The 27,146-nt window shown below is 31.7% G+C and overlaps 1 protein-coding gene across 4 annotated transcripts in view; it reads left to right on the plus strand.

Moving 5' to 3' along the window:
* The first annotated feature begins 35 nt into the window (after positions 1-35).
* LOC132729844 (uncharacterized) overlaps positions 36-27,146 on the plus strand; it is a 34,623-nt gene continuing 7,512 nt past the window's right edge. The window contains exons 1-6 of one of the 4 annotated variants that reach the window (XM_060715676.1): positions 36-98; positions 8,638-8,753; positions 21,653-24,674; positions 25,499-25,589; positions 26,113-26,206; positions 26,640-26,848. In XM_060715676.1, the coding sequence (XP_060571659.1) occupies positions 21,671-24,674; positions 25,499-25,589; positions 26,113-26,206; positions 26,640-26,848 (3,398 nt within the window). In that variant the 5' untranslated portion in view covers positions 36-98; positions 8,638-8,753; positions 21,653-21,670. Of the gene's footprint in view, positions 99-8,637; positions 8,754-14,614; positions 14,895-14,932; positions 15,057-17,664; positions 18,120-21,652; positions 24,675-25,498; positions 25,590-26,112; positions 26,207-26,639; positions 26,849-27,146 lie in introns of those variants that run through there. The other 3 variants (XM_060715675.1, XM_060715679.1, XM_060715677.1) reach the window with 3 other exon arrangements.

The following is a 27,146-nucleotide window of genomic DNA, read 5'->3' on the forward strand; positions in this document are numbered from 1 at the left end:
CACTAAAATTTATATAACATTCATACAGTTGATACAGAAATTAGACATGCGGGTCACGTGATCAGGAAAGAAAAATAGTCCAGACTCGTTCATTAGAAGTATGCAATTTTTGCCTTCAATTTTAATTGAAATTGTATCAAGCATTTGCCAATCGTTTTATTTAATGCTATTGTTATTGATGACATTTTACCACTTGCTTTTCTTTCGTTGATACAGCATTAATGTTTATTTTAAAGATGAGTAGTATTCGGATATACACAGGAAGAGTATTACATTTCTTGAAAAGTAGTATTGTGTAAAAATATGCAGCTAAAGTTATTAGATATATAGCTCTATAATGTATGTGGTGAGACGCTCAAATATTTTACAGGAAATGACGCAATAAACATATTGTTCAATGTTGTAACTTCATATAGTGTTCTTTTTAAGAAATAATCAAATATTGGGTCACACAACTGGTGTTGCAGTAAATACTCACATTGACAGTTTCTGTATAAACTACATAAATAACAGAGGTATATTGAGTGTCAAGACATAAGTTGTTTCCCATATCTTTGATTAAAATCGATATCTCTAATTCTAAAACAATACAAATTTTGCCATTTTTAAACAGCTAGTTAATTGCGATTTAAAAGTCCAATTTTATTTTATATTACACCAATGAAAAGCTTGTGATCCTAGCTTCATCTCAGTTAAATCAACATATCTTTTAGTATTAAAATTAAATGTTTAACCTACCACATGTCAGGCCATTTAACATACAATTTATACAGAGATATGCAACCAGTAATCTTTACTCGCAAAGTTACTGATAAGAAAAGCCTGTCAACTGTTAGTTCAAAAACTGTCAACTGCCTTGGGTATTGGTAGCTTGATAGCTCAGTTTGCTAGATCACTGACTGTCAGTACTGAAGTTCAGGGTTCGAACCAGGTTATAACCCTTGGGATTTTTCAGAGACACTGTCAGTGTTTCCCACATACCTAATGGTGTACTGGTAAGAAAAGAAATCTAGGTAATTCTTGCATACATGTATTAGTGATTTACATGTGTACTGACTGGGCATGTAAAAGAACCAAGGGGTCTATTCTAGAGCTGTCATTGATTCAGTCAAAGGCATATCGTCGATATATCGATATCGGATTGCAGACATCGACGATACACCGATATATCGATATATTTACCTGTATTTCACATCCATATTTGTATAAATTATTTTAGTAAAAAGAACACCTTCTTTACATGAGCTTTTGATGTGTTTTGTTCATGAATGTCCCCTGATCATATTTTGCATATATTTTTGCTATGAAATATTTAAATTATCAAAGAAATATAAAACAGAGTATTAATTGTGGTTATTCATTTACTGGCCTCTATCCATATCTATACACCATCACAATAAGCAGAACACTTCAATGACTATGGAATCACTATCTCACTTGACTATATACAGAGTTCAAACTTAAATGTATATTAACTAGAATGACTAGTTAACATGACTAGAGTAGAAAAACATAAATGTTTCATAAAAAAATTCAAATTTGTGCATAAGTTTTGCATGTAGATGTTAAATAATAGTGACTGTTACAAGTCATAAAGTATTGAAACTAATGACACTTGAACACAGTGGATACAAAAACACAGTTGATAATAAGGATGCAAAGGAATGTGATTTTGAAAATAAACATTTCTGGAAATAACTATAGTTTAATAGGAATTTATTATATTGAAATACAATTTTATTGACTTTTTATGACACTTTTTTAATTTTACTGTTCATACAGAACAAGGATTTGTCAAACCAGCTTTTACTTGACAAAGTTACAATAATAATTTATTTTATTTATATACATATTTATTTTGTATATGATAGGAATTTTACAAATTATTTTATTTTTAAGTAATAGCCTACTGATTATATTGTTTTTACAATCGGTGCTGGCACTTGACTGATGTTTAACCTTGCCACGATCAAGATGTGATCTCAAGTTAAATGTATTGCCGCTAAATGGCAGCCATACAACGAATCTAACTTGGGACTAATTTTGAGTTAACAACCCCCTTTTCATCAACAAACCCAAAATGTTCCCAAATGGGAATTGGCTTTGAAATTTTAGCCTTCTTTTTGTCCCAACAATTTTAATGTTTTCAGCCATTTTTAAGTGTTGCTAAGATATGGGCATAGACTAAAATGTAGACAATTGTAAATGATGAATCTGACAGATCAAGACAGTTTAAGTATAATGATAATTGATTTAGATCTATTGGATTTTTATTTTCAAATTATTTTTTAAAATTGGATTGTTTTGTATATATAATTTCCAACACAGAGAAATATGTTTTTTTCTGAAGTGTAAATACAGCTAGATCCATACAGTAGCTGTCCATTTAGTAGTCACGGTATAGTTTTAGACATGTCCTTTTGACAGGGCACCTGTTTCCGTTTATGTTTTGAGCTAATTTTCGTCATTTCCACAGGTACTGGAAACAAACTATTTTAATGTTCTGTATGGGCTATATACTGTAGTAATTTCTAGACTTTTAGTAATAAGTTAAAGTATCGATTTTCTAAAATTTGAATCGATAATCGATCGACAAAAAAATATCAATGATACATCGATATCGCTTCTATCGATGACAGCTCTAGTCTATTCAATAAGAGCTAGGGACTGGTTCCTGGATTCCCTTTGTATCTCATAGCTGTCTCTGCCTGGAGTCTGTTGAAGCTACTGGAAATAAATGCTTGCACTTTTGTAGGTTATCCTTGACCACCCAGTTTAAAGAAAGTCGATTCAAATTTAAACTTTAAAGCACTAATTGTAACTTTAATTTAGTTCACAAGCAGTATAAGATATTTGCTATAAGATTGGGAGATTTTTTACTTATCACATGTACAGATGTTAATGAATCATGCAGTAGTTATCAATAAATTCAACCCTTGCCTTCTGTGGTAACTTAAATTTCATTGGTGATAGGCAGTCATTGCTGTAACATAACACTGCTACATTTATTGTGATGATTGACTGCAATTAACACATTAAACAGAGCTCCAGATAATTAATTTGGCAAAGGGGCTCCTACCCTTCAAAATCTAGTGAGGGGTAAAATGCAAATTCTAAAAAATGTAAGGGGTAAAATCTGTAAAAAAAGCGTTTTGCATTTCTTTATAATAAACAAATTCAACTGATTTTTTTTCTTTCTTTTTTTTTCAGAAAAACTTTTACAAATAAAATACTAAGTTAATATGAAACAATACAAAACATGCTCATTCAAGACAGACTTCCCTAGACTAGAGTATACTGGTTTAGGATACACAGCAAAATTGTTTCATATCAACGGTCAATGATGTTTTTCTCTTTATTTTATCTGTTGGCATGTTGTTCTTGAAAATGTATCACACTATCTTTAAATCTGCCTTTGACAGTTCTTTAACTATTATCAGATTATGTACTCCAGTTTGAACAATTATAGTTGAAATTAGAATTAAAGAAATATAAACATGAAAGATTTATATCTTTTCTTAAAAAAGTATTGGTCTGAGAGAGAAATGTCTGTAACATAAGACTGGGTATGAAAATATTGAGTACAAAACAACAGGTGAAAAACAACAACAAAAGTGAAAGAAATTAAAATATGTTTTTCTTTATTTTAAAGCATGACAATGGATGTCTTAAGAATTTTTATACTACATGTATAATACTATATGTTAACTCCTACGATGATTATCTGGCACATATATTTTATCATTAATTGCAGGTATGAGAGTTACCTCCCGTCTGTACTTCCTGCGACTTTCGTTTATAACATACGTTGTTGACAACAAAATTTTAAGTTTTTTAATGCAATTAAATAAAAATACATTGTATTTTTATCCTCAAAACATCATCTTTTTTAAATATCAAATATTTATACTTCTATTATTCATGCTTGTGTTTTGACATACAAGCATATTTTTATTTTGTTCTGCGTAACTTTGAGGCACAAATTCTGAAAGTGATGCTTATTTTAGATTTTCTATGCATATTTCTTGCTGATAGGCATGTTATCTGGAGCTCTGAATTTAAAGTGACATAATGTGCAGTTTCATCACTTTATAATTTGCCACTGTAAACATAGCAATTAACAGAGCACAATTTACATGATACTTGTAATTGTTTTATCAGAGAGTTTAAAAGGTTTACACATGGAATCTGTCTAAATATATCTGGCAATAGGTGATTCATGCAAAATTTCACCATGTAAATTTACTTGTATCTATTGACTAATGAAAATGGCTTTATAATAAGGGTTTTTCGGTATGTATAATAAGGGTTTTTCCCATCTTATCCAAGGATATAACAAACTTACAGATACTTTACATCTGTGTATATATGGGTAATAACTTACACGTTGGTCACTATATTGTGAACAGAAGTACATTGTGAAGCCATAACACTTTTAACAGTAGAAGTTTGTACCCTGGTCAAGTCACTATGCCAAGAACCCTTTTCACTTCTCCCTTTGTCTTCAAATTTCTTCCTAGTAATGTGTGCTGAAGGAGAAGTCACTTCTCTGGTTAAGCTAGAGTCCTGTAAACTCTGACAAAATTAGTTTTATAAAAATCTGTTTTTCACTTGTTGACCTGTTGTGGGAGTTTAGATAACTTGAAGATGCCATGTTTTTTGACAGTTACTTCGCTTGGTTGATAATAAGATACCTGTTTATTACTTATGTTAACAAAATCTTCTCAAGCCATGTTTTTTGGGTTTTTTTCTATTTAAAGAAAAATGAATAATATGCAGTATGCAAGAGCTTGAGAATTATGCATCCAAGTAGGCTACAGTCAAAACTGTCTTATGTGACCCTACAGGGGAATTTCTTAAGAAGGTCACATAAGACAGGGAGTCTCTTAATACAGGTTTACAGTAAAACATCCAAACACTATTAAAAAGTTAAATAATACAAATACAGCATATACATTTAGTGTTAAAACATTTATTTATGATAAGAGCAGTAAATGTGTGTACAGTGTTAAAATAATATACATGTAAAATGCTATTGAATATTTGATTGTAATTTTTGTAAGGCTTCATATTTCTGTTGAAGATCTAAAACAATACGTGTTTTCTTTCTTTCCGACATTTTTTTTAACGAAACAGGAAGTAGGAACAGAGTTATCTTTCATAACATAGTCGCTAAAAACAGTGCTTAGCCCGTTCCAGACCGTTCAAATCACGGTCGCTAGTCACGTAACACGGTGAGTCATTTAATACAGTGCAACTTTATAGTCAAAATCGTTGGGCGGACCCAAATAGGGTCACATAAGACAGGAAGTCGCTGAATACAGTGGGTCACTATGGCAGTTTTGACTGTATTTAGGGATATATTCAGAGCACTTTTCCCCTTATCACACTGATTCCCAATCCAAAATACTTTCTTTTTTCCCTAAAAATTAAGAAAAATCCCAACAGCAGCAAAAAAAGAAAGAAAAGAAACTGATATTGGACTAAGATGAATCATGAAGTGCAAATTAGAACACATTCAAATATAAATTTACATGTAGAATAATTATGCAAAGCATAATTTAAGCAAGATATACATTTTGTAAAACAATTTCTCCAAGAGATAAGAAAATCCCTGAGATTTGAAATCACAGCATAGTGACACAATAAAATAGGAATGTATATCTGACCAAGAAAAGAATTATTGGACTTGCCCATCAGTCTGACATCTTTTGCAAAATTTGGTACAGTTACACTACAGGTAACTCTTGAAATAAATTATGACCCAACAATTAATAAAGTAAACAATTCAACAGTATATTATAAGAAATAACATACTTGACACGATATGCAGAAATGAAAATATCATTAGAATTATTCTTGAGAAAATTTATAATTTATATCTATTCACACAGTATATTCAAGATTCAGTGCTCTAGATAACAGTGCTCTAGATGAAATTTTAAGTCAATTCAAGACAATTTCAATACAAGATTTTTCTGTTAATTAGTTTTTCACTTATCACTTTTGTTACCCAGCGTTTTTTTTCTCTACTTTGGGAATGGTGCCGGTACCAGACTGATTGGGAAAAAATGCATTATTTTGACTAAAATTGGGAATTTTTTAAATGCATTTTTTCAGCTACAAATAAGATTAGACATCATGAATAAAGATAGCTAACAGCTTCTACTGTTTAGATAGAACTATTGAGTGGTGATTTATATGAATATGTTGGATTTATATGATTTAAGAAAAATCACTTTGCCTTGTGGGCATTTTGAACAGTCATTTTGGGAATTTAACCCTTTCCCCCATGAGCATATTGTGAAAAATGGCCGTTTTCACTGAAAAGTCTCCTGTGACAAGTTCAAACTGCTATGAAACTATGAAAAATGCTTCAATACTAATCAAACTTGGCACAAATGTTGACTGGACCATTGCCTTTGTAACGACATGCTCAGTCTCAAATTTCCTGTTACCATGGCAACGAGGGGACATCTCAAAATTGCCAAAAATCACTATTTTGCATCGATTTTTTTCCATCAAAATTTATTTCAAAGGGCTGCAACTTCTCAAGGGATTGAGATAGAGTCAAAGGCTTTTCAGCGTTGGTTAAACGTTACATTATGATCGACCTGGGGTCATTTTTAGCCTCTCACAAGTCCAATATTTTCTTGGCGATGAGGGGGACTCCGCCCCCCTTCAAACCCCCCTAACAGAAGGGGGCACATCCCCCTTCTGGCAACCCCCTGATGTATCTTTTGGATGGGGGGCGGCGCCGAAAAAGTGCTCAATTTTTTTAGCAACATTTCTCAAACGAAAACTTATGTTTGGGGCCCAAATAGGACATTTTTTCACTATTTGAGGCCCAAAAAAGGGGGGGGGGGGTCGAAAGTGCGTTGTTTCGCGTATATATGTGGTAAAGGGTTAACATTGGAAATTGGGAATTTTAATGTCTATTTTCTATTGGGAATGGTACCGTTTTAGGGTAGTAGTTATATAAAGAAAAAAAACACTGTTACCATATAGTTTTGTCTTGTTTCAGAAACTTTAAATAGTTTTTTTGACATAGATTGTTCTATAACTTTTATTTACATTTGAATTTCTAAAATAAAAACAATTTATTATACAGATTTCTCTTACATTGTACAATCATGTAATTACAAATAATACTAAATAAATAGGAATACTTGAGTACATGTACTTTAATAATGTATTGCAACATGTTGTCTAAATACACAAGAAAGTGTTTTTACATGAACACAATCATGTGATTTTATTTGTCATGCCATTGATATTGCCACAGAATTTAATGGTTACTTGATTAAACAGTGAAATGTTACTTTTGCGACCAGTGTGTCAGATAATTGAGCCACTTTATATTTCATATAAACAAAAAATGATGACATTTGAATTACAAATCATTTTCAGCATTTTCAATCAATTTTAGTCTGACAGATTTTAAAATTTTAATTTGTTTTTATGAAAAATCAATTGGTAAAAACAATAAAACAGTGCTTATCTACATATCTGGACATTTCAAGTCCTTTATTAAAACTGTGAGCACATCTAAAATGCGTAATGTTGCAATGAATAAGTACTTACTGTATTATTAATGAAAAATAAAAAAAATAAACATAATGTTAATCTATCATCAGTTCATAGTCACATAATGAATGATTATTTTCCATTTCAATTATTATAAAACATAAAGTACCTGTAATAATGAAATAAGAATGAAAATTATCTGAAAGAGGAAAAAAATGCCAAGATCAAGACAAAATAAAAAAAATTCTAATTTCTGTTTCCGTAAAGTATGGTTGAAAAAAAAAAGAAAAGAAAACTGGGATTCTTTCATCATTAAGTAAATATTTTTTACAATGTATTGAAATGATCGTAGTCTAGTTTGTTAAATTAGCTTTAGTTGAACCTCATAGTTTATATTCCCAAATGATCAAACTATTTCAATGTCTGAGAACAAATTTGAACTGTTTTGACTTATTTTAAGAAATGACAGATTATACATATTAAAAACAACAATATAATTGTACATGAAAGGCATTTCTCAAAATGCAACACAAAATATAAACATGTGTAATTTGTCCCAAATTAAGCCAGGGGATGTTTTTTTGTTTTTTTTTTAATTGTTGAAAAAGGCCCTAAGAAACTACACAGTTCTCCAGAAAAGTGTAAGAGGTTTAAATTCTCCTGTTTAGAAACTAACATAAAATAGAAATTGAGGATTGTCAAATTAGTCTGTAAAAAGGCTCTGTTGCAATAGAGTATTGATACTGTCACTTGTAAGTTAGTGGTCACAAGTTTGAATACCAGTCACACTGTGACAGCAAAATCTTCTGGTGCATTTGCATCTCTCTGTTACAAATAAAAAATATTCATATGGCATTCACAACTTTGAAGAAATTACTGCTTTTCCAATTTTCTTTGTTGCCAATGAATGCCATGTCATTTATGCCTATTCAGTAAGTTACAGTAATGTGCACATGGTGTTTCAAGAATTTTATCAATGGTTAACGGTGTCTTGTTGTATAAATTCATACATTGTCCCTGGCAGCATAGATGTGTCATTTTAAAATGCAAATAGTGAAGAAGAATGGTGATTAGAAAAACATGTTAACTTGTAGCATTGCTAAATTTCAGTGTGTTGAGAATCCATGGTCGTGTAATGGGTTGTATCATGGGTACAGAAGAGGAATGAGGACGCAAATTGGACAGGAAATTTATAAGGAATACTCCTGCTTCACTGCCAAATTAAGGTAAGAAATTTAATATTGGAGATACATGTATCAGTGCTCGATTAAAGCTGAATGCCTCAAGATTAATGAACAAAATTTACAATGTAAGCAAAGGTAAAAAGTATAAAAGTTTATTTAATCTAGTTCCTCTAAACAATGCTTTGAAAGACTAGATTTCCCTTTTCCATTTTTTGTTTTAATTTTTTTTTTTTTGGTGGGGGGGGGGGGTAAAATGATTATTTTTCAGTCTTAATATCCTCTGCTTCAGTGCTATGGACATTTGACAACAACTGGTACATGTATGCAGTTCATTTTATTGCGATATTTTAGTTTAATGCCATATCAAGGTTAGAGAATTTTTTTTTAAGTACGGACAGAATAGCCAATAGTGTGGACCATGATCTGATGATACAAATTCGATCTGCACTGGACACATCGGTTAGGGTTAATATTGTCATTGAAGATGGATAATACACTGGAATTTATCGAACAAAATTGTTTTGATATAAATTTGGAACTGTTGTTTAGTAAAAGTGTTAATCTAAGAAAAATTCTACATAGAAATACTGATATAAAACATCTCTAATAGTTTATTATAGTTTACATCATATGCTTTGATGCTCAGGGTGGCCTCGCTTTTAAACATTTATATGGGTGGTGCAACTGCTCAAAGGGTTAAATTGGCAGACGCGAATCTTTTCAAGACTTTCATTACTTTTCATTTGTTTGTTTGTGCAAACATATTTTGTCAGGTAAATTGATACAGACTTATTATGAAAAATGATTCGTGAATTCACCTATCAAATAACATGCTCAATGTGATTCTATGGAAGACTTTTTCTTTTTGATCAGCCTTTTTTGAGAGCATATTTTGCATTCATAATCTGCATTATTAAGTAAACAAGGAAATAAAAGTAGGGCAGGAGTATTAGATAGACCTCACACTTGGTGCATTTTGAACTATTTACAAATTGGAGAAGATTTGCTCAATGTTATACCAACCTTGAATTTGATGCTTGTTTTTGAAATTTGACATAAATTTTTTCGTTGTATGAAAGAATGCTACTTGAATGTTTGAGATTAAGAATTGGCAGATTTTGTTGTAAATGATTGTAAATACTGTAGTATGATGAATTTGATGAATTACTGGATTTTAGAATTTAGTGTACCATGTGAAATAGTTTAAAAAAAAAAATTCTTAAGTGAATAGGTCTTTTAAATAGGGACATTTTCCGTAAGTATTTTAAATATTGATGAAAATAATAGAAATGTATAATTTGCATGTTATTATATAAAATGCCGCCTGGAAAAAAATGTTGATAAAGTTGTAGTTGTTCTAAAACATTAATATGATGTCTGCAATATAAATAAATGTAATATCTAGTCATGAATCTCGCACATGCCAACAACAGTTACCTGCATGTATAATTTTTTTCGTGGTTTGTTGTTGTGTTAAATATTTAATATTTACTATCAACATTATTATTTATTGCATTACAGACCATCCATTATAGACCAATTCACTTTAAGTCCAGGAAATATAAAAACATTACTAATAATTATACATTTGGGATTTTAATACATACTGGAATAATAAAGTAAAAGTATGCATGTTTTCAATTATCAGTGATTGATTCTATCTTTACTCTTTTTCATTATTCAACCTGATTTAACTACATTTGTAATACAAAATTGCTGTTTTGCTTAGATTTAATTAAAAGAATTCACTGAATACACTGGATGCAGTTAATCAAGGGGATTAATTTTAATGCAAAAGACAACAATTCCCAGCAAATCTGCAATTTTTTACTGGTGTATGGTGGTATTTTTTTGTGTGTGGACTTTGTCTTTGTAAATAACATTGTGCCAAAAACAAACTGTTAATTTCTGTGAAATATATACTCCTATATTCTAAGATGAAATACATAGAGGATATTCAAGTTTTTTCTATAAATACATGATTTAGTTTCATCGAGTGGTATGAAAATAAATATTTCATGAGTGGCAGTAGCCACAAGTGAAATATGGTAATTTTCATGCCACAAGATGAAAATAAATCATGTATTTATAGAAAAAACTTGAATTTTCTGTTTATTATATACATTTTCTCTTTTTTGCAATAAAATTTGAAAGACTTTCCCTCAAATTTTGTGTACTGGCAGAATTTAAAAGAAAGTAGTCCAGCAAAACACCAGTGAAAATACGGAAAATATGATTACAGTGAAAAATAAATTTTTACAGTGAAAATACGAAAAATGAAAATACACAATTTATTTCATCAATATTTCTCAATATTTCGTTTATAAATATATAATAAATGATCATTTCTGTTGGAAAAAAAAGATATATTTGATATTGTTTATATCCTAAAGTTCCGTATATACATGTAATTCTATTGCATTTCAACAGTCATTTGTATGTTTCAGTAAAATATGATAAAATATAAATGCAGGCATTTGACATTATAGAGTTTTGTGAAAGACGGAAGTCATGTTTGTTTAATAACATGATTTGTATACTTCTGAGTATAATCACACACAAAGGATGAAGGAATGGTCACTATATTTAACAAGTGAAAAATTTGAGAATGAATTCTGTGTTACTAAGAATTTAAGAAATTTTCTAATAATATTAAATAGATTATAGGAACACTTCTATCATATAAACAATATCAAATATGAATTTTCAAAATTTAAAATTTTTATGGTTCTTGTATTTCAATTTAGTATATATAATTTATTTGACAGAAGCTCACAGTTTTCTAACAGATGTATAAATTTGATTAATGCCTCAGTATACTAAATATATATATATAAAAATATTGGATACTTAATTAGCAAATATTGGATAGTGTCTTCATGTGTAAGTTCAGTAATGCACAGATACAACAAAAGATGGTGTTTTTCTGTCAACTTAAAGGAGCTCCACTAAGGTCAATAAGCCTAAAAACATGAAAGATCAAGACTAGCGAGAGCATGTAAAATGAAAAAATCTGCAAAGGATGATAAACATATATTCTCAGAATTCAACATAAAACCAAACATAAATGCTCTTTTTAGCTCTATTTGAGTCTCTTTCAAATCTTTGTTTTATCTATGATAATGTCTGTCTATTAATAATTGAAAACGAGAATGACTTGCAAATAATTTTCTTATGTTTTTAATATGACATCATCTGCTGTAAGGTAGAAATGAAGAATATGTTTTTACTTTGACACTTTCTGGTGGAAGGTACTTTAAAATTGAAGAATTGTAATAGAACTTTAATGTACTAACTATGTTATTGTATGGTGAACTTTGTTAGGTTAGTTAATTTGCTTCCATTGGTGAATCAACTTTACTTCTTCTGTTCAAATTTAATACAAAAAACATTCATAAGCTGCATCATGGTAGCCTTAAAATATAAAATTCCTCTGGCGAGAAATTTGATAGACTGATCTTGGTCTCTACGTATAGCATGATTGGAACCTGTTCTGTTTTTACGCCAGGAACCTTATGCATGTACGAGGGTTGTTCAAAAAGTAATAGGACTGGGAGTCTTGCGTATTCAAGTTGCATTCAATTTAGAATATTTTCATATGTACAGCAATCGTAAAATGTTTTCTAAAAATCAAACATAAGTTGTTTTAATCTATTGTGCTAAACGCGCTTTTCCTTTGCTATTGAATAACCATGGTAACACGCACCCGGCGCAGCACATAAATATAGTTATTGGAGCCAAGTTCTACTTCTAATTTATAAATAAATAACTGTTTGTTTTCCCCTGTATTCCATCAATACGTTGAAATATAATAATGTGACATTATGTCCAAATTTGACGTCATTCGGACATAAAATGGCCTATTTATTATGTTTTGACAGCAGCAGCGGTCATAGCGATAGATGTAGAAATATGACATTTGTTAACAAACAGAAAATGTGTGCCATCGTTAAATTTTGCCAAGAGATTGACTATAATCATTCAGATACACACAAAATGATTAAATAAACAAAGGACAATTATCCTGCCATCAGGACACTTGTTTTCAGCTGGCACAAGTAATTCAAAAACTGCAAATACAAGATCACTAACGAGAAAGGGCGAGGATGAAAGTTGAAAATTGACGGGACGTTAGTGACGTCAATTGCAAAAGCGCTACAAAAGAATCCACGGTAAACGGTACGCGAACTGTTTATCGTTGTTTGTATCTGCTTCGGGTCTACTTATTCAGTTTTAACCAAAGGATTATAAATAAGACATTTGTTATAAACACTATTTTATTGTATTTAACTAGATATACGTGTAATCAATAAATTAATGTAATAGTTAACGGTAATAATTAGTAGTGTTTCCCGAAAACTTGTTTTAATAAACGATAGACTGTGCTAAGTAGAAAATGATACTTTTCTATTGAGAAATATCTTTATTGTTCTGTATATAATCATATTGTTTTAAAACATACAATGACATGAGTAAATTAATAAAATAAATTGCTTTTGCTTTAACATTTTCAGTCCTATTGAGTTCCACGGTTACTTAAAAACACGAGAAAACCCGGATAAAGGGCGGCTATCTGGCATTTATTTTTTTTGAAACAGTGGAACGAGAATGTGATCGCTTTTTTTCTTGCTTCATCTCCACATATGAGGCAAAGTAAAAGTTACATGACTCATACACCTAGAGACTAGGGAGACTACTTTCAGAAAGAATGACGCTTATTACAATTTCGATTTAATTTACGACGTCATGAACGTCAATTATTGTATTGTTAGCGTGCGCCGCGTTTCGTACCCCTTGTCATTTGAAAATTTCACAGAAAATTCATTTGTTTACATTTTGTTTTGATTTTTTCACTTTATATAGAGAACATGTTCCGATATTTGTCTCATGTAAAATTGTGTACGTAAATTTGAAAATGTGAACAGTAGAGCTGCAGTCCTATTACTTTTTGAACAACCCTCGTATAAATGAATTTAAAAAAATATTCCACTAAAACACTCTGGGGCAATACATCTTTTGACGCCCGGCCTGTATAGTTTAATTTTATTCATAATGATACTAAATCTTGACTGCGATCGATATAACTTAAGAGAAAACAAAATCTGATCTCGTAAATTTGTCTCACGAATGTTTTTCCAAGCCTTTGGAATTTTTAATATTTTAAATCGTTACAAACTGAATTTTTTTCAAATAGATTATATTATTATCAATAATAATTTATCATCTCAATAAGTTGATACGATTGATGATATTAAATTTGTTTTTATAACTGCGATGTCAAAATTCAGAACATGAAAATGTACGGCAACATTTTATAGTCAGACTACATAATTATGTATTGTTTACAAACATACTGAAATGACCCAATCTGTATTACTTATCGGAAATCTATTTTTTCAGACGCTGAAAACTATACTATAGACAGAAATTGCTAGGTTTATTTATAACCATATTGAAAACACAAACACCGTTTTACCGCCATTTATTTTTGGCCTTCCATTGCTTACTCAGCGCACATTTTGGAAAAACCCAGTTGTAAAAGTGACAAGTTGTGGGATTAGGAGAGCGCGTTTATAAAATCTGTACGGTACAGTGGTATTAAAAGCGCAAAAAATAAATCTTAAGAAGTATTGTACTTATCTACACGATTACTATTAAAGTCTTAAGTTTATTACATTTTACTTTTAATATCTCAAGTTGAATATAATCGTAAAATGTCAAGAGTTACGTACAGTTAGTAAAATGGATGTCAGATTTTAAAAAAAACAACAAAAACAAATGTTTAATGAATTAGTCTAGCTCACAGTCCACATACACTATATAATGGGTGTGAGCTGAGAGTGTGCATTCAGTATAGAATAAACCATGTGAAACAGACTGAATAAACGCCTCTCTGTAATTATCAGTAGTTTTTTGGCTGCTGGAATGTCTATCGTGATAGCTATTTGCACTTGAAAGAAATGGGTTAATTTCGACAGCCAGACAGGGCCCTAAACGGGGGATATGAAATTGAATTTTGATATTTTCCTTGACATGGATTTAGATAGTAGATTTTCTGTGATGTTATGTGGTGGCGAGATTAAATGAAAACATTTGTAGATTTCTTGCACTGTTGTTCATAACACTGTGGGATTAAATGAGATATAGTTTATGGAAAGGATTATGTATTTAAAGCATTTACAGGTATATATAATATAAAGCAATAGCAAGGTTTATATCTTGTGTATAAACCACTTATATATACACATACACACTCACAACAACTTTGATGTGTATACTGACCTATTTTACTAATAATGTACAGTATTCAGTAGTGAATTGGAGAATATTGTATACAGGTTAAAGGTGGGTTTATTTTTGCTTCAGTAGGTATAAATGTTATATAGCGAAAAATCGGCAATCTTAATTTTGCCAGTCATCAGATCTCTATTTAAGTATTGATATTGCGGCTAAACTTCACTTGAGACATGCTAAAGGGGGAAATAATGACAAAGGAAATAAAGGTCGTTACTCACTAAATTGTGTACGTGATTTTCTGCATATCACCCCTTCCTCATCACCCCATGAGATTTTCTACAGTTTAATCCAGACTATCGCCATGGTAAAGTCATTTCCTTCAATATTAATTCATATTTATGGCATGGAACATAAACATTTATGACTTTAAGAGACTTAGTTTGTATAATTTTATTGTTTTATGATTTTTAGAGACTTTGTTTCATGTAATTATATTTGTATTAACTAGTTCAATGAAATATATCTTGCCATGCAATATGTTGTAATATAGTGTCTGTTACGGAAATCATTTATTTTTCATGGGCGTTATGAATACATTTCAGTATTAATTTTGAATTGCTACAGCCATTATGGATCACAGTTTTGCTACGTAGAGCCTGTGGGTTTCAGAAGTTAATATTGATTCTTAATTTATCAACTTTGTGTCATAGAAACAGACCAGTCAGGCCTTTACGTGCAAAGAATTTTTAGCGACTGAACAATTCAAGCTGCAGACGACATAAAGTCCTGATAGAGAGCCTTTTGTTATGTTTAGCCATGAGCGTTGTTGATAAAACTTGACTATCATGGATAGAGAAAAATAACAGGCTGTAGGGTTTTTCCCTGCGCTATTTTTAGAGCACAGCGAGACGTTGTAGTATGCATTGACCCTGTCGGTCAGCAATTTCTCAGTCTCAGTCTGAAGTGTAATTGTTTACTATTGATTACTGTGAGAGTATATTTAACTACGCGAATAATAATTAAGCGAAAGGTAGATGGTGTGTTCTTGCGCTTTATTAATTTCGTAGTGGTTTCTGTTCAAAACGAGTCGAAATAAATAATTAGATCGTGTAAATTTTTTTCACATGATTTCAAAAAAATTCTTATCCTTTATATTTTAATGTCGAGTTAAAAGTATGTTCGAATGTCACAAAAAAAAGTAAATTTTCACGGACCGATAATATTTTAAGTCTAAAGAAGGTTTCTGTAAATTTGTAATTTTTATGAGATTAATCAACCTTGACACTTGAATATTTGTATTAATGGACTTGCCGTCTTTTGAAGTAAGAATGATCCATTTAATATGTAATGAGTTTCGTAAAATTCATTCTTTGTTCTTATTTCAAGAGACTTAATTATTTATGAGATGTTATATACATGTACACGTATAGTTGTAATACAGTTTAAGAATAATTGATTGAATTTATATCCAAAAATATTTTAGTAAAAAATGAACAATTCAACAGAAAAATAAAATATCATCCAAGTTTTAGTGCTTCTTTATAAAGTTATCTCTACGTGATTGTTTGATACAGGAAATAACGCATACATGTACTCGTACATTATGATTTTGGAAGAATTTAATATTTTATTTTTAAGCTGTTTCTTACAGGCCCGTTATGCCTCAGAAATTATTTTTTCTTTAGAATGGCAAACATTGTAAGTTTAAAATGATATAATAATAGATTTAAGTATGTTATTTGATTATCAATGGTAGAAAGAATTGCTGAATTAGAAATAATTTGTAATAAAGGTGGAAAAATGTTAACAAACTGGTATTTTGGCTTTGATATGAATTTTGAATCGCTGTAATTGTACTAAATGCCAAAGAACAGAAAACCCTAATGATAGTTCAACTTTAATGCCTAGGCATTTCTTTTACAAAAAAAATGTAACAAGAAACCCAACATAAAACGCTTTTGGGAAAGAAAAATAATAGCTTTTTTAGGTTTATTGGGCCTTTAAGTAATAAATGGTGAACAATTTTTAAAAAACTGTTTAGTTTATGATTTGTGATCTTTTGTCTGTTTTTAAGATAATCAATTTAGAAAATAATAAAGACAGTATTTTCTATTAGCAGAATTGTTTAGTGATTCAGCATATAGAAAACACTCTATCAATTTGTTGTATTCAATATCTAACACTAGCCAATATTGATCCAGTTTTAATTGATTTCTTTATTAAAACTGATCAATATTTAGTTCTTTGTTGCTTTTTTGCAAATGTGATAACATCTTCATTTTAATTAAATACATGATTTTTCTGTTAAAAACTGTTATTAAAGTTTAATAGTGCAAAGATTTGGATCTAACAGGATATAGTCCCCATTAAAATTAAATTACCAGACAGATTTTACCCATTGTCCCCACTCAGGTCAGGGTTCACAGGTCAGTCACACAATTGATTACCCATAGATAATTACACTGACAATGAATAGGCCCCAGTAATAAAGACAAGAATTAATTGGGTCATCAGTTATTGGGGAGGAAGAAAACTATACTATAACTGTATTATCAGTCAGTTAACTGTTCATTGTGATTTGTCAGCCCCAGGGCAAATAGGAAGTCCTTATTATGAATTATTATGAATTTATTGCATTGACAATTGGACACTTATCTCTATGCTATATGTACTTGTGTGTGTGTCCTACACAATTCATTTCAGACTAGGATTTTCAGTTTTACATGTAGGAGGTTTAAATTAAAAACTTGACAAGCCTGATCTACCTTATTTGTAGTAATGGATCAGCCCTAGTCATACATTTTATTGACTGAACATTCAAACTGAGGCAATATTGACTGACATATTGGACACAGTCTTCCCTATTTTTGCCTCAAGAGTTGATCAATATTGCTTTTGCTTTGTTAGCAATGTTATCAATGGCTCTCTACTAGGTCATGTACAGTGAAATTGGATTTAGTTTTGTGTATTGTTGTTTGTTAGTGAGATACTAGCGGTATTGTTTGCTCTAATTCTTTTCTCTGGATGACTTATCGTGAATGTACCTTAATAGCTTAGTGGAGATATCAAGTTGGGTTCAATTTATACAAAGATAGTGGATAAATACACCTAAGTTTAACATATGGAAATGGACATGTGATATAGGAGTTTATAAGAGCTGGGAACACACAGGTGAATATATGGGCTATATACTTCATGTTTATGCATGTTCATTGATGATTATAGGTCAGGGTATTCATATTAAACTTTCCTGTAGATATAAACATACATTACATCTATGGCTATGCTGCATCATGTATGATGATTCAGTTTTTTGCTTGATTTGCATAAATTAACATATTTTAATGGAGATATTTTTGCTACTTTTAATATACTGATCAGTACTATTTATAAGTTCAATACTTTAGACGTTTACAACAATGGGAATATATTTAAAGATTTTTTTTGCACTAGTTTAATACGTTAACTATAAGAGTTTGCTGTAAGTTCTACGTTAATACTGAGCGCTGTTTGATCTTTACGTGTTAAATGCCAATATTCTATTTGACGCTCTTCTGTAACAAATTATTCGCAGCAAAAATCATCGCTTCCCATTCGTATTGTTTCACTTTAACGCAATTGTAAAAATTGCCACTGAATAGTTTTTTAAAATCATTTGCGAAACAATGTCACTAGTTAAATCTACATTACCGCTCCAACACGGCTTCGCTTGCTTGTGTATAACATTGGAAATTCCATTTCTATAAATAGATACAGAGCATAAACTTGACATACTTATCGAGATTATTATCGTTTTGGTGTGCTGTGAAGTGGGGATGAATAATCGCTGTGTTTATTTTTAGCATTTGTGGTTTTTGTTTGTCTGGCATATTTTTACTATGAACCATTTTAACGATATTGTAAAACATAACTTTGATATTGAGTTTTATTTTTTTATTTTTTTGCTTATCGCTTTGTCCAGTGCGCTGTTTGTTATGTAATATAAACTTATGAAATAGCCAGATTGATAATATTTCGATAGTACTGGTTTAAACACGACTTAGCTATAGGTTATAACGTTACGTAAACTTCTGTTTAATGGCATTCATTTCAATCTCAGATAAAAACACGAGAGTCAATGGAGAGTTAAGCCTTATTAATAAAAAGTCCCGCAATTATGCGTGTTAAGCTTTGAAAAAACTATTCTTGTTTAATTCTACTTTGATAGATTAATGATAATATCATGCAACGTCTTTGTTGATTACTTTTAAATGAGGATCAAAAAAATTTTTTTTTTTTCGTCAAAAGAGTGATTGTTATACCAAAACTCGCACATTGGTTATAAAATGGTTTAAATACATTTATTTAATATTATCTTTTTAGATATCCATGTCAAGCGATATAATGTCAAATTTGTGATTCATTTACAATTAGCATTTAAATTTAATTTTTAAATCTTAAGTGGAATAGTTATTGCATAAATAAATCAGTGCGTGAAGGTTAACTCACAGTTGAGATAGGCGTGTTTTTTTTTCACTGACCAGTTTAACTTGTTTGTACCAATGTGTGCAGAGTGTATAGTGCATTAGTAGTCTGTGGAATTTAATGGAAAAAACTTCTGAATTGGTAATGTGTACAGTATAAAGAAAATCGGTATGCGTTAAACACCTGTGCAGGCATGAAACATATTTCTTTGATTATTTTTTCTGGAGAAAACTTGTAGGAATTTTGTGTTTATGATTAAAGCATATGTTACGATGTTGATGTATAATAGAGAGATGGTTTAGTAAAATAGCTATATGACCCAGTTCAACTCACTGTTCATGTCTAGTGCAGTTATTTACTATTTACCCAGACTGCTGTTGTTCTTTTGTCGAATGTAGGGTAAATTGGCAAATAAACTACTGAATGGTGTTTTTATTAGGTCGTACTTGAATCTGTTTGCTCTGCTGGTTTAATGTAAATAAAGAAATCTTAAGTAGTAAATTGTAACATCGCCATGCACCAAGTATGTAAATTTGTATAATATAATAATTTTCTTTCAATTTATAGACATACTTACATACAGTGTATGTTATACTATGGTTTGCACTGAGATAGTAGTGAAATATTTAATGTCTATTAAAAAGCTGCGGTTTATAAGAAGAATAAGAATACTGAAAAGATTTGAATTGAAATTGACACTTCAAATTATAATATCAAGATTTATTGACCTGTTTTACTTTAGTTTGATAATGGTTGACAAGAAGATATATTTCATTGATTGAAAAAATAAGTAGCCCGTGTTGTGGTGTGAAATGTTGATATAGTAATTTGTTCGACAAGATGACTTGGCAATGTTGAGATAGTTTGATGTTATCTAACAGATACTTACTTATTTAAATGCCAGTCGGGTAAATGCCAGGGTAAATATGTGCGACCCTCTGTCACATGATGAAATAGGGTAGTTGTTCTAAGAGGTGTTCCTGATTACTTAGATGAAAGGACGAGAGTTCTGTGATCCTGGCTCCCTTCAACGCTATCATATTCAATTGTGTCAACTTTCTCACATATATATTGTATTCTGGAGATTGTTCAAATAAGCAATACTGAGATTTTGTACACAATTTGCATGACGTTGAAATATCGTAACTAAAAGTTAAGACCGGTTAGAGGTATCATTTATTTAGAAGCGCGGAGATTTATTGTGCCGTCGAAGTCGTAGATCTGGTTAGTGTGTGCTGGTACTAAGACAAGGTGAAATGCCACTAAGAATTATTTTTACACCTTACAATCGGGCAATTGGATACCCTTATATGTTAACTTTACATCTCGTCATAAATGAGAGTTTCCAATTGTCCCGAAATCTTGTTGAATTTGTAATGAAGCTCTAAAGGGTAGACACCCTAATTCATACTGTAGGAGAAAAATATAAAAGCAATTTTTCGCCAATAGTTAAAGCTGTTATTACCAAGTCAGATTGGTCTGGGTACATAATCGTATAGTGGCCCAGACTGAATTTTCCCATAACCTTTCGCGTCTCTAGATAGACGTATTACAAAATTAGCATTTTATCCCAGTTAGTTTATTTTGCAATAGGTGTTTGGTTATTGAGGTAGATTTATTGCCAGACGAAATAATGACATTGTGTTTAAATGGTAAGGTTGTTGTGACGGGCCGATTTTAGTTGGACTTTTTTTTCTTGGTGCACATGTTTCTTTTCAAAGTGTGTAAAAGATTTTAAGCTTCATAATGAAGTGAAAAATTCACAGTTGTCTGAGAGTTTTCACAAATAGGTAACAAAGTTACACTATTTATTACCAAAGGGGAAATGGATTTAAGAGTTTAAATTGTGCCCATTGTATTTATCAGTGGTGTTTTATGATGATGTTAATGATGATGATGATGCATTATGTAGATATTGGTATAAAAGTGTAGAAAATATCTGAGTCATTTTGAAGTAATAATTGTTATTGATTGATGTGAGAAAAACAGCATCTGAAATGGAGATTTATTGATTATAATAAGGACTCTTGCAAGCTGACAGCTTTGTTAAATAACTGGAGAACATTTTATGAGAGTTTGTCATAAAGACTGTTTACAATACAAGACTTCATTTTAGCAAATATGCAACTTAAAAAGAGGCATTGATTAAATTTCTTTTCTAAGCTTGTTACCCTCTGTCCATGATTGTTTTGTGCAAAATGTTTTGTAGAAATAAAGACCGTGTGTTTATCTCTTTTCAGGAAAAAGCTCAGGAAATCATGCATGGTGCTGCCTCTCCATTTGCTTGGCAGGGGCTTAGCCCATATGATGTTTACCAGCAGGCAGCTCAGGGGCTTCAGCCCCCGGCTGTGCTGTCACAACTGCCAGCACATTCTCATTTACCACCCATGCAGTCAGTCATGAATCCAAGACTTCCACTTCCATGGATTAATCCAGATCTCAGAACACCTACATCATCCATGGATTCATACTTACATAAATTACAAGAAATGAATGGCTTCCCATCTAGATCCATGTTCGAGACCTCTCAAGGTGCAACTGACGTACCTTTACCAGGCAGCCTTCCAGCATTTCATTCTCTGTCTGATAGATACAAAACTTCCAATGATTTATACTCTTCTATAGAGAATGGTTTATATAAACATGATCATTTGGATACTTTGGATTCAAGTAAAGAAAAAATGAGACATTCATCAAATTCATCACAACATACAAGAAGAGATTTACCATCGTTGCCATTCTTGCCTCACATGTCAGCTGGAGAAGTAAACACTCACAGTATGCATTCAAGTGAAGCGTTTTCTCATCTGAAATGGAAGAATGCATATTTGCCGCCAGCATCAACCAGTGGCTCAATGTCATTAAATGTGTCATCACAGTCAACTACCTCAGCAGATCTTATGCCAGTACCGTCGACTGCTGCCAGTGTTATACCATATTATTCAAAACCCAGGGACATTGATACATACTCTATGCCGAACGGTTTGTTGAATGATGCCGCAAGCAAAGAAGCAGCTAGGATTCTAGAAGAAGCAAATCTGTCCAATATGAAATCAGGGTTCGCTTTTTCAGACAGGAAACTAAAGTCACCATTTACAAACATATCAAATGAACATAGGCAGCAGCCATCATTATCATCAGAACATCAAGGGTTTCCTGTACCGCCTTCAAGTCACAGTTATCAGCCTCTGCAGCTCAAGCCTCCTGTCGACTTCCGCCCAGAGAATCAAGTGCATTCTGCTTTTCCAAAACTTCCAGATGGGCCAATGCTAGGGCAGTCTGTTAGTCCAATGCAGCAGCCTCACAGACCTCCTGCTGGGCCAATGCCAGGTTATTCCTCCATGCCAGTACAAGGCCAATCTGATGCACCATTACAAAAGCCCCCATCAGTTCAAGGCGGGTCGGTTCAAGGCAATATGTGGTCTGAATTTGTTTTACCACCCCCAAATGTTGAACTTCAGATGTCCAAAAATGCAGAAATGAATACTTCAAAAAGGACATCAAGTTTTCTCAGTGACTCTGATGGCCTTATACAAGCACAAAAAAGACAAAAGCAAGATGAAAGTGATGCATCTAAAGTAACTAGTGTAGATGATCCTGTTGAAAAAGAGAAAGTTGATGAGAAGAGAAAGAAAGATGAAAAACTAACAAGAAGGAAAAGCTTTTCTGAGGACCCTGCTATAGAGGCTTTAGTGGATGCCAAAGTTCAAGAGATAATGGCAGCTTGTAAAGAGAAAGCTCAAACAAAAACGAGTGCTGAGAAATCTAGACATGTCAAATCCCCGAAACAACAAAGCGGACACGTGGCAAGTAATTATGATAATCAGCAAGTTCATGCAAGTAACTGGCCTAAACCACATCCTGGCCACCAAACTTATCAAGCTAAACCTGTACAGAATAGTGTTTATGACTTTGATGAAAGTGCAGACAATTTAAATATACACAGTAAAAGTTCATACAAGGACTTACCCCATCAAGTAATGGACATAAGGCGATATAACAAAGAGAAACATATGTTAAAATCAGATCCTGATGTGAATTCTTTTGGTGTCCATCATGCTGAAAATAAGTTTAGAGAAAAAGTGAAAATAAATGAGCAGTTGAAACAAAAAGTGGAATATAGTAATCATCACCATTTCCAAATGTCTGACAAAGTGATGAGTCAGCAAAACGTACCTTTGAATGGTTTTCATCCCAATTTGAATGTAAATAGTCAAATTAAAAACAGTTTAAATCATTACATGTATGAAAAAGAGAATAATAGTGGCATAAATGAATTAAAAGCAGACTCTAATAGCAATGAAGGTAGTAAATCAGGTGTAAATATATCTGAATTTCCTGAAAAATGTCATAAAAGTGTTAACAATGGACCAGAGGTAATGAAAAGTTGGAATACGGGACAATTTCCATTTTTACCGGAGAACAAAAAAGTTAATAATATGAATTACATGGACAAATATCGTGGAGTAAATAATAAAAAAGGGGTTAAAGTTGAAAAGACACCACACAAGCTGAAAAATATAACAAAAATCGAGAGGCCTTCTGGACCACTCGGTATAACGAAAAAATTTGGAAAATCTTATGGAATTAAGTCTTCATTTTCAATGCACAAAAAGACTCCAAAATATAATAATTTGAAATTACCAGCAATCCGTAAAAAATGGAGAAATAACCCAAAGTATGTTAAAAAGCCAAAAGATGACTTTGCTGAAAAATTAATAAAAAATCTTGGATTTCCGCCACTAACATTAAAGGACCTTATATCTAGGAAACAATATAAGCTACCACATGGATATAATAATGGCTATTCAACTATAGCAGCCAGCATGCTGAATGCGGAAGACAAAGCCGCAAGTCGCGGTACCCTTCCTGCCGCAGATAACAATACTACTGTATCTATATCTGGTAAAAATTGTCAGGTCTCAGAAAGTGTGCAATCTGCAACAGATAAAAGCAATACAGATCTTGAAGGTCAGCAGACGTCATGTGCTGCCAAATGTCAGAGGTCAAGAAGTGCAGACAAGTCTTCTGAGAATGACCCTCAACCTGTACAAAGGTCAAGGTCATGGTCACATGGCATGGTTGATAACGGATTCGGTATAAATGAGTTCAATGATTCAGCCGTGCCACAAGACAAAGAGCGGATGAAGAAAATATCAGAGCAGATTAGTGATCTACATGAACAGGTCACTGGGCAGGACAATAATTTAGAGAGGAATACAGTGATTGAAATACCTAATTGTGGATGCCCCGGTACAGAGGGTAAGTTCATTAAGATCTTACCTAATTTGCTTATTGTGTTTACCTATAAATTTCAAGGTTACCTTTCCCATGTGTAAGTGGCCCTTATGCTATATTAATTTCAAGGTTACAAATACCTTTCCCATGTGAAAGGGGCCCATATTAGCTAAATTGGTAAGGAATCACCTCTCACAACACTGTCTGGTTGAATCCCATGAGAAACGTAGTACGGATGTTTTTATGTGAGGTAGCTATCCAGCCAGCTTACAGAGGGCCAGTGTTTGTTATATAATCAGGTGCCTGCTTGTGCCTCATCTGAAACGACTCGTGAAAGGGGGTCTTGACGTTTTTCTTCACCATCAAAGCTGGGAAATGTCTGCTACAAAAAATATCATTATGAATATCTGAGTGACTTTAAAAAACCCAACCAAACAACCCCCACGCTCTGAAGATTGATGTGTAACATAAATATTTATTTTATTACCGAGAATTTAGAACGAGTTAAATGTCTTGTACACTATATATCTCTGTTAAATGGGCCACAAATTTCATTTACATCAAGATTTAAGTGCAAATAGCCATAAACTTGTCTAGACTGTAATGGTATTATACACTTACATGTATACATCAGAGTAATTAAATTTCTCGTTTAAAAAAAAAATTGAATAATTAGATTAAAATTTTACAAATTAATATGTAAATTTCTTTTGTCTTCCGAAATTCCCCCCACCCCCATGCCTTTTATTTAATGTGATAAAAAAAATCACTGAACCTTTATATATAATGATTTTGATGTTTTATGTGTTTATGTAACTTAATGATTATCATATTATATAACATTTCAGATATATCTAGTGAAACCATTGACGGTCCGTACTATACACATCTGGGTGCTGGTCGCAGTGTAGAAGCCATCAGAAAAACGTTAGAGAAAAGGTTTGTAAATATTTTTTTGTATGAAAAGTGTAGGTTTAAGAAAAAATATGCAACACCACAAACATCGGGCATTTTCTGGCTGAATTGATTGACTGATCTTTGGCCACCTCTGAGGTTTCTGAAAAGTACTTTCTATACAATCGCAAAATGATCTGACTTGATTTCATTAAATACATGAGGTTTAGTTTCTTGAATAATGTAGATTAGATTTATTAAAGTTTTTATTGCATGAAGTGTTGATAATTTGAAAGATACAATAAATTAGGTTGTTAACTTAACACATGAGCGTCAACACTAAGGAAAGACTTGCCCCTAAGGTTTGATTAAAACATGAGCTTGCGAATCATTGAATTTTGTTGAGTGTTTAAGTGCATGCACCAAAATGATAAATTTATGGGGTAATGTTCCCAAAATACTGAAATAAATTATACATTCTGAGCATTGTCTACAATTTGTTGATATTTAAACATATTAAACTTTATTTATATAACATTGTTTTCATGATGATAATTGTTTTCTTCAGAACTGGTGAAAGTGGTAAATCTATCAGGATTGAGAAAGTCAGATACACTGGGAAGGAAGGTAAAAGTAAGCAAGGATGTCCTATAGCTAAATGGGTAGGTTATTTATATTCAGATTTAATCAATTTTTTTATGTGTTTAGGATAGTTGTTTACATGCCTGTTTTCTTACAATTACCCTGGGTTTCTGTGATTTTAAAAGATTTGAAGGGATAAGAATCTAAAAGCATTTATCAAGTTTTCATTTGCTGTAGCAAATTAACGATCTGTTTTTTAAAAGATTTAAAAATGAAGTTTAGTTAGTAATTTATTGGATTCAACTATGGTTAAATGATTAAGATTGTTATAATTTTTGCAAATATGCTATTTGGGTAATATTCTTGTTTATTATATGCACATAATTTGACAAATTTTTTCTTGATCCTCCTGTTAAAAAATTAACCTGACTTAAAAAATAATAATTTCTGATATGGTTTGATTTATAGGGAATCAATCTTTATATTTATTAATGTACCTGGTAATTTTTTCAGATTGTGCGACGGTCAGGTGATGATGAGAAGTATCTGGCTCTGGTACGTCACCGTGTGAATCATGTATGTGAGACGGCATGGCTTATTATTGCCCTTGTTGCGTGGGAAGGTGTACCAGCCATGCAGGCCGACCACTTGTATGACTACCTCTCTAAAACTCTTCCATCATACGGAAACGAGACTGAGAGACGCTGTGGCACAAATGACAGGTATAGATTTTTTACATTCACTATTCTCACACTGATATAAAGATGTTTGATTTGTTGGTTTGGATATTAAAGGACTTCATAGTAATCATATTACTGTCAATTAAATTATTCTTACGATAAAAATTGACAAGTGTGTTAAAGGCTAATGCATAACAATTCCACATATAGATTGATAATTGAATGCCTTTTATAGCTGATTTAAAGTTTTTATGACTTCAAATAAAACCAGAACTATGGTGTTGCTAGTATTTGTATTCTGTAAATTTGAAGTTGTATTTAAAGAGGCGAAAGCATTAAT

The sequence above is a fragment of the Ruditapes philippinarum genome, unplaced genomic scaffold (genome assembly GCF_026571515.1).
Source record: "Ruditapes philippinarum isolate M1 unplaced genomic scaffold, ASM2657151v2 ctg1094_1_1_1_1, whole genome shotgun sequence".
In the NCBI taxonomy this organism is placed as follows: Eukaryota; Metazoa; Mollusca; class Bivalvia; order Venerida; family Veneridae; genus Ruditapes; species Ruditapes philippinarum.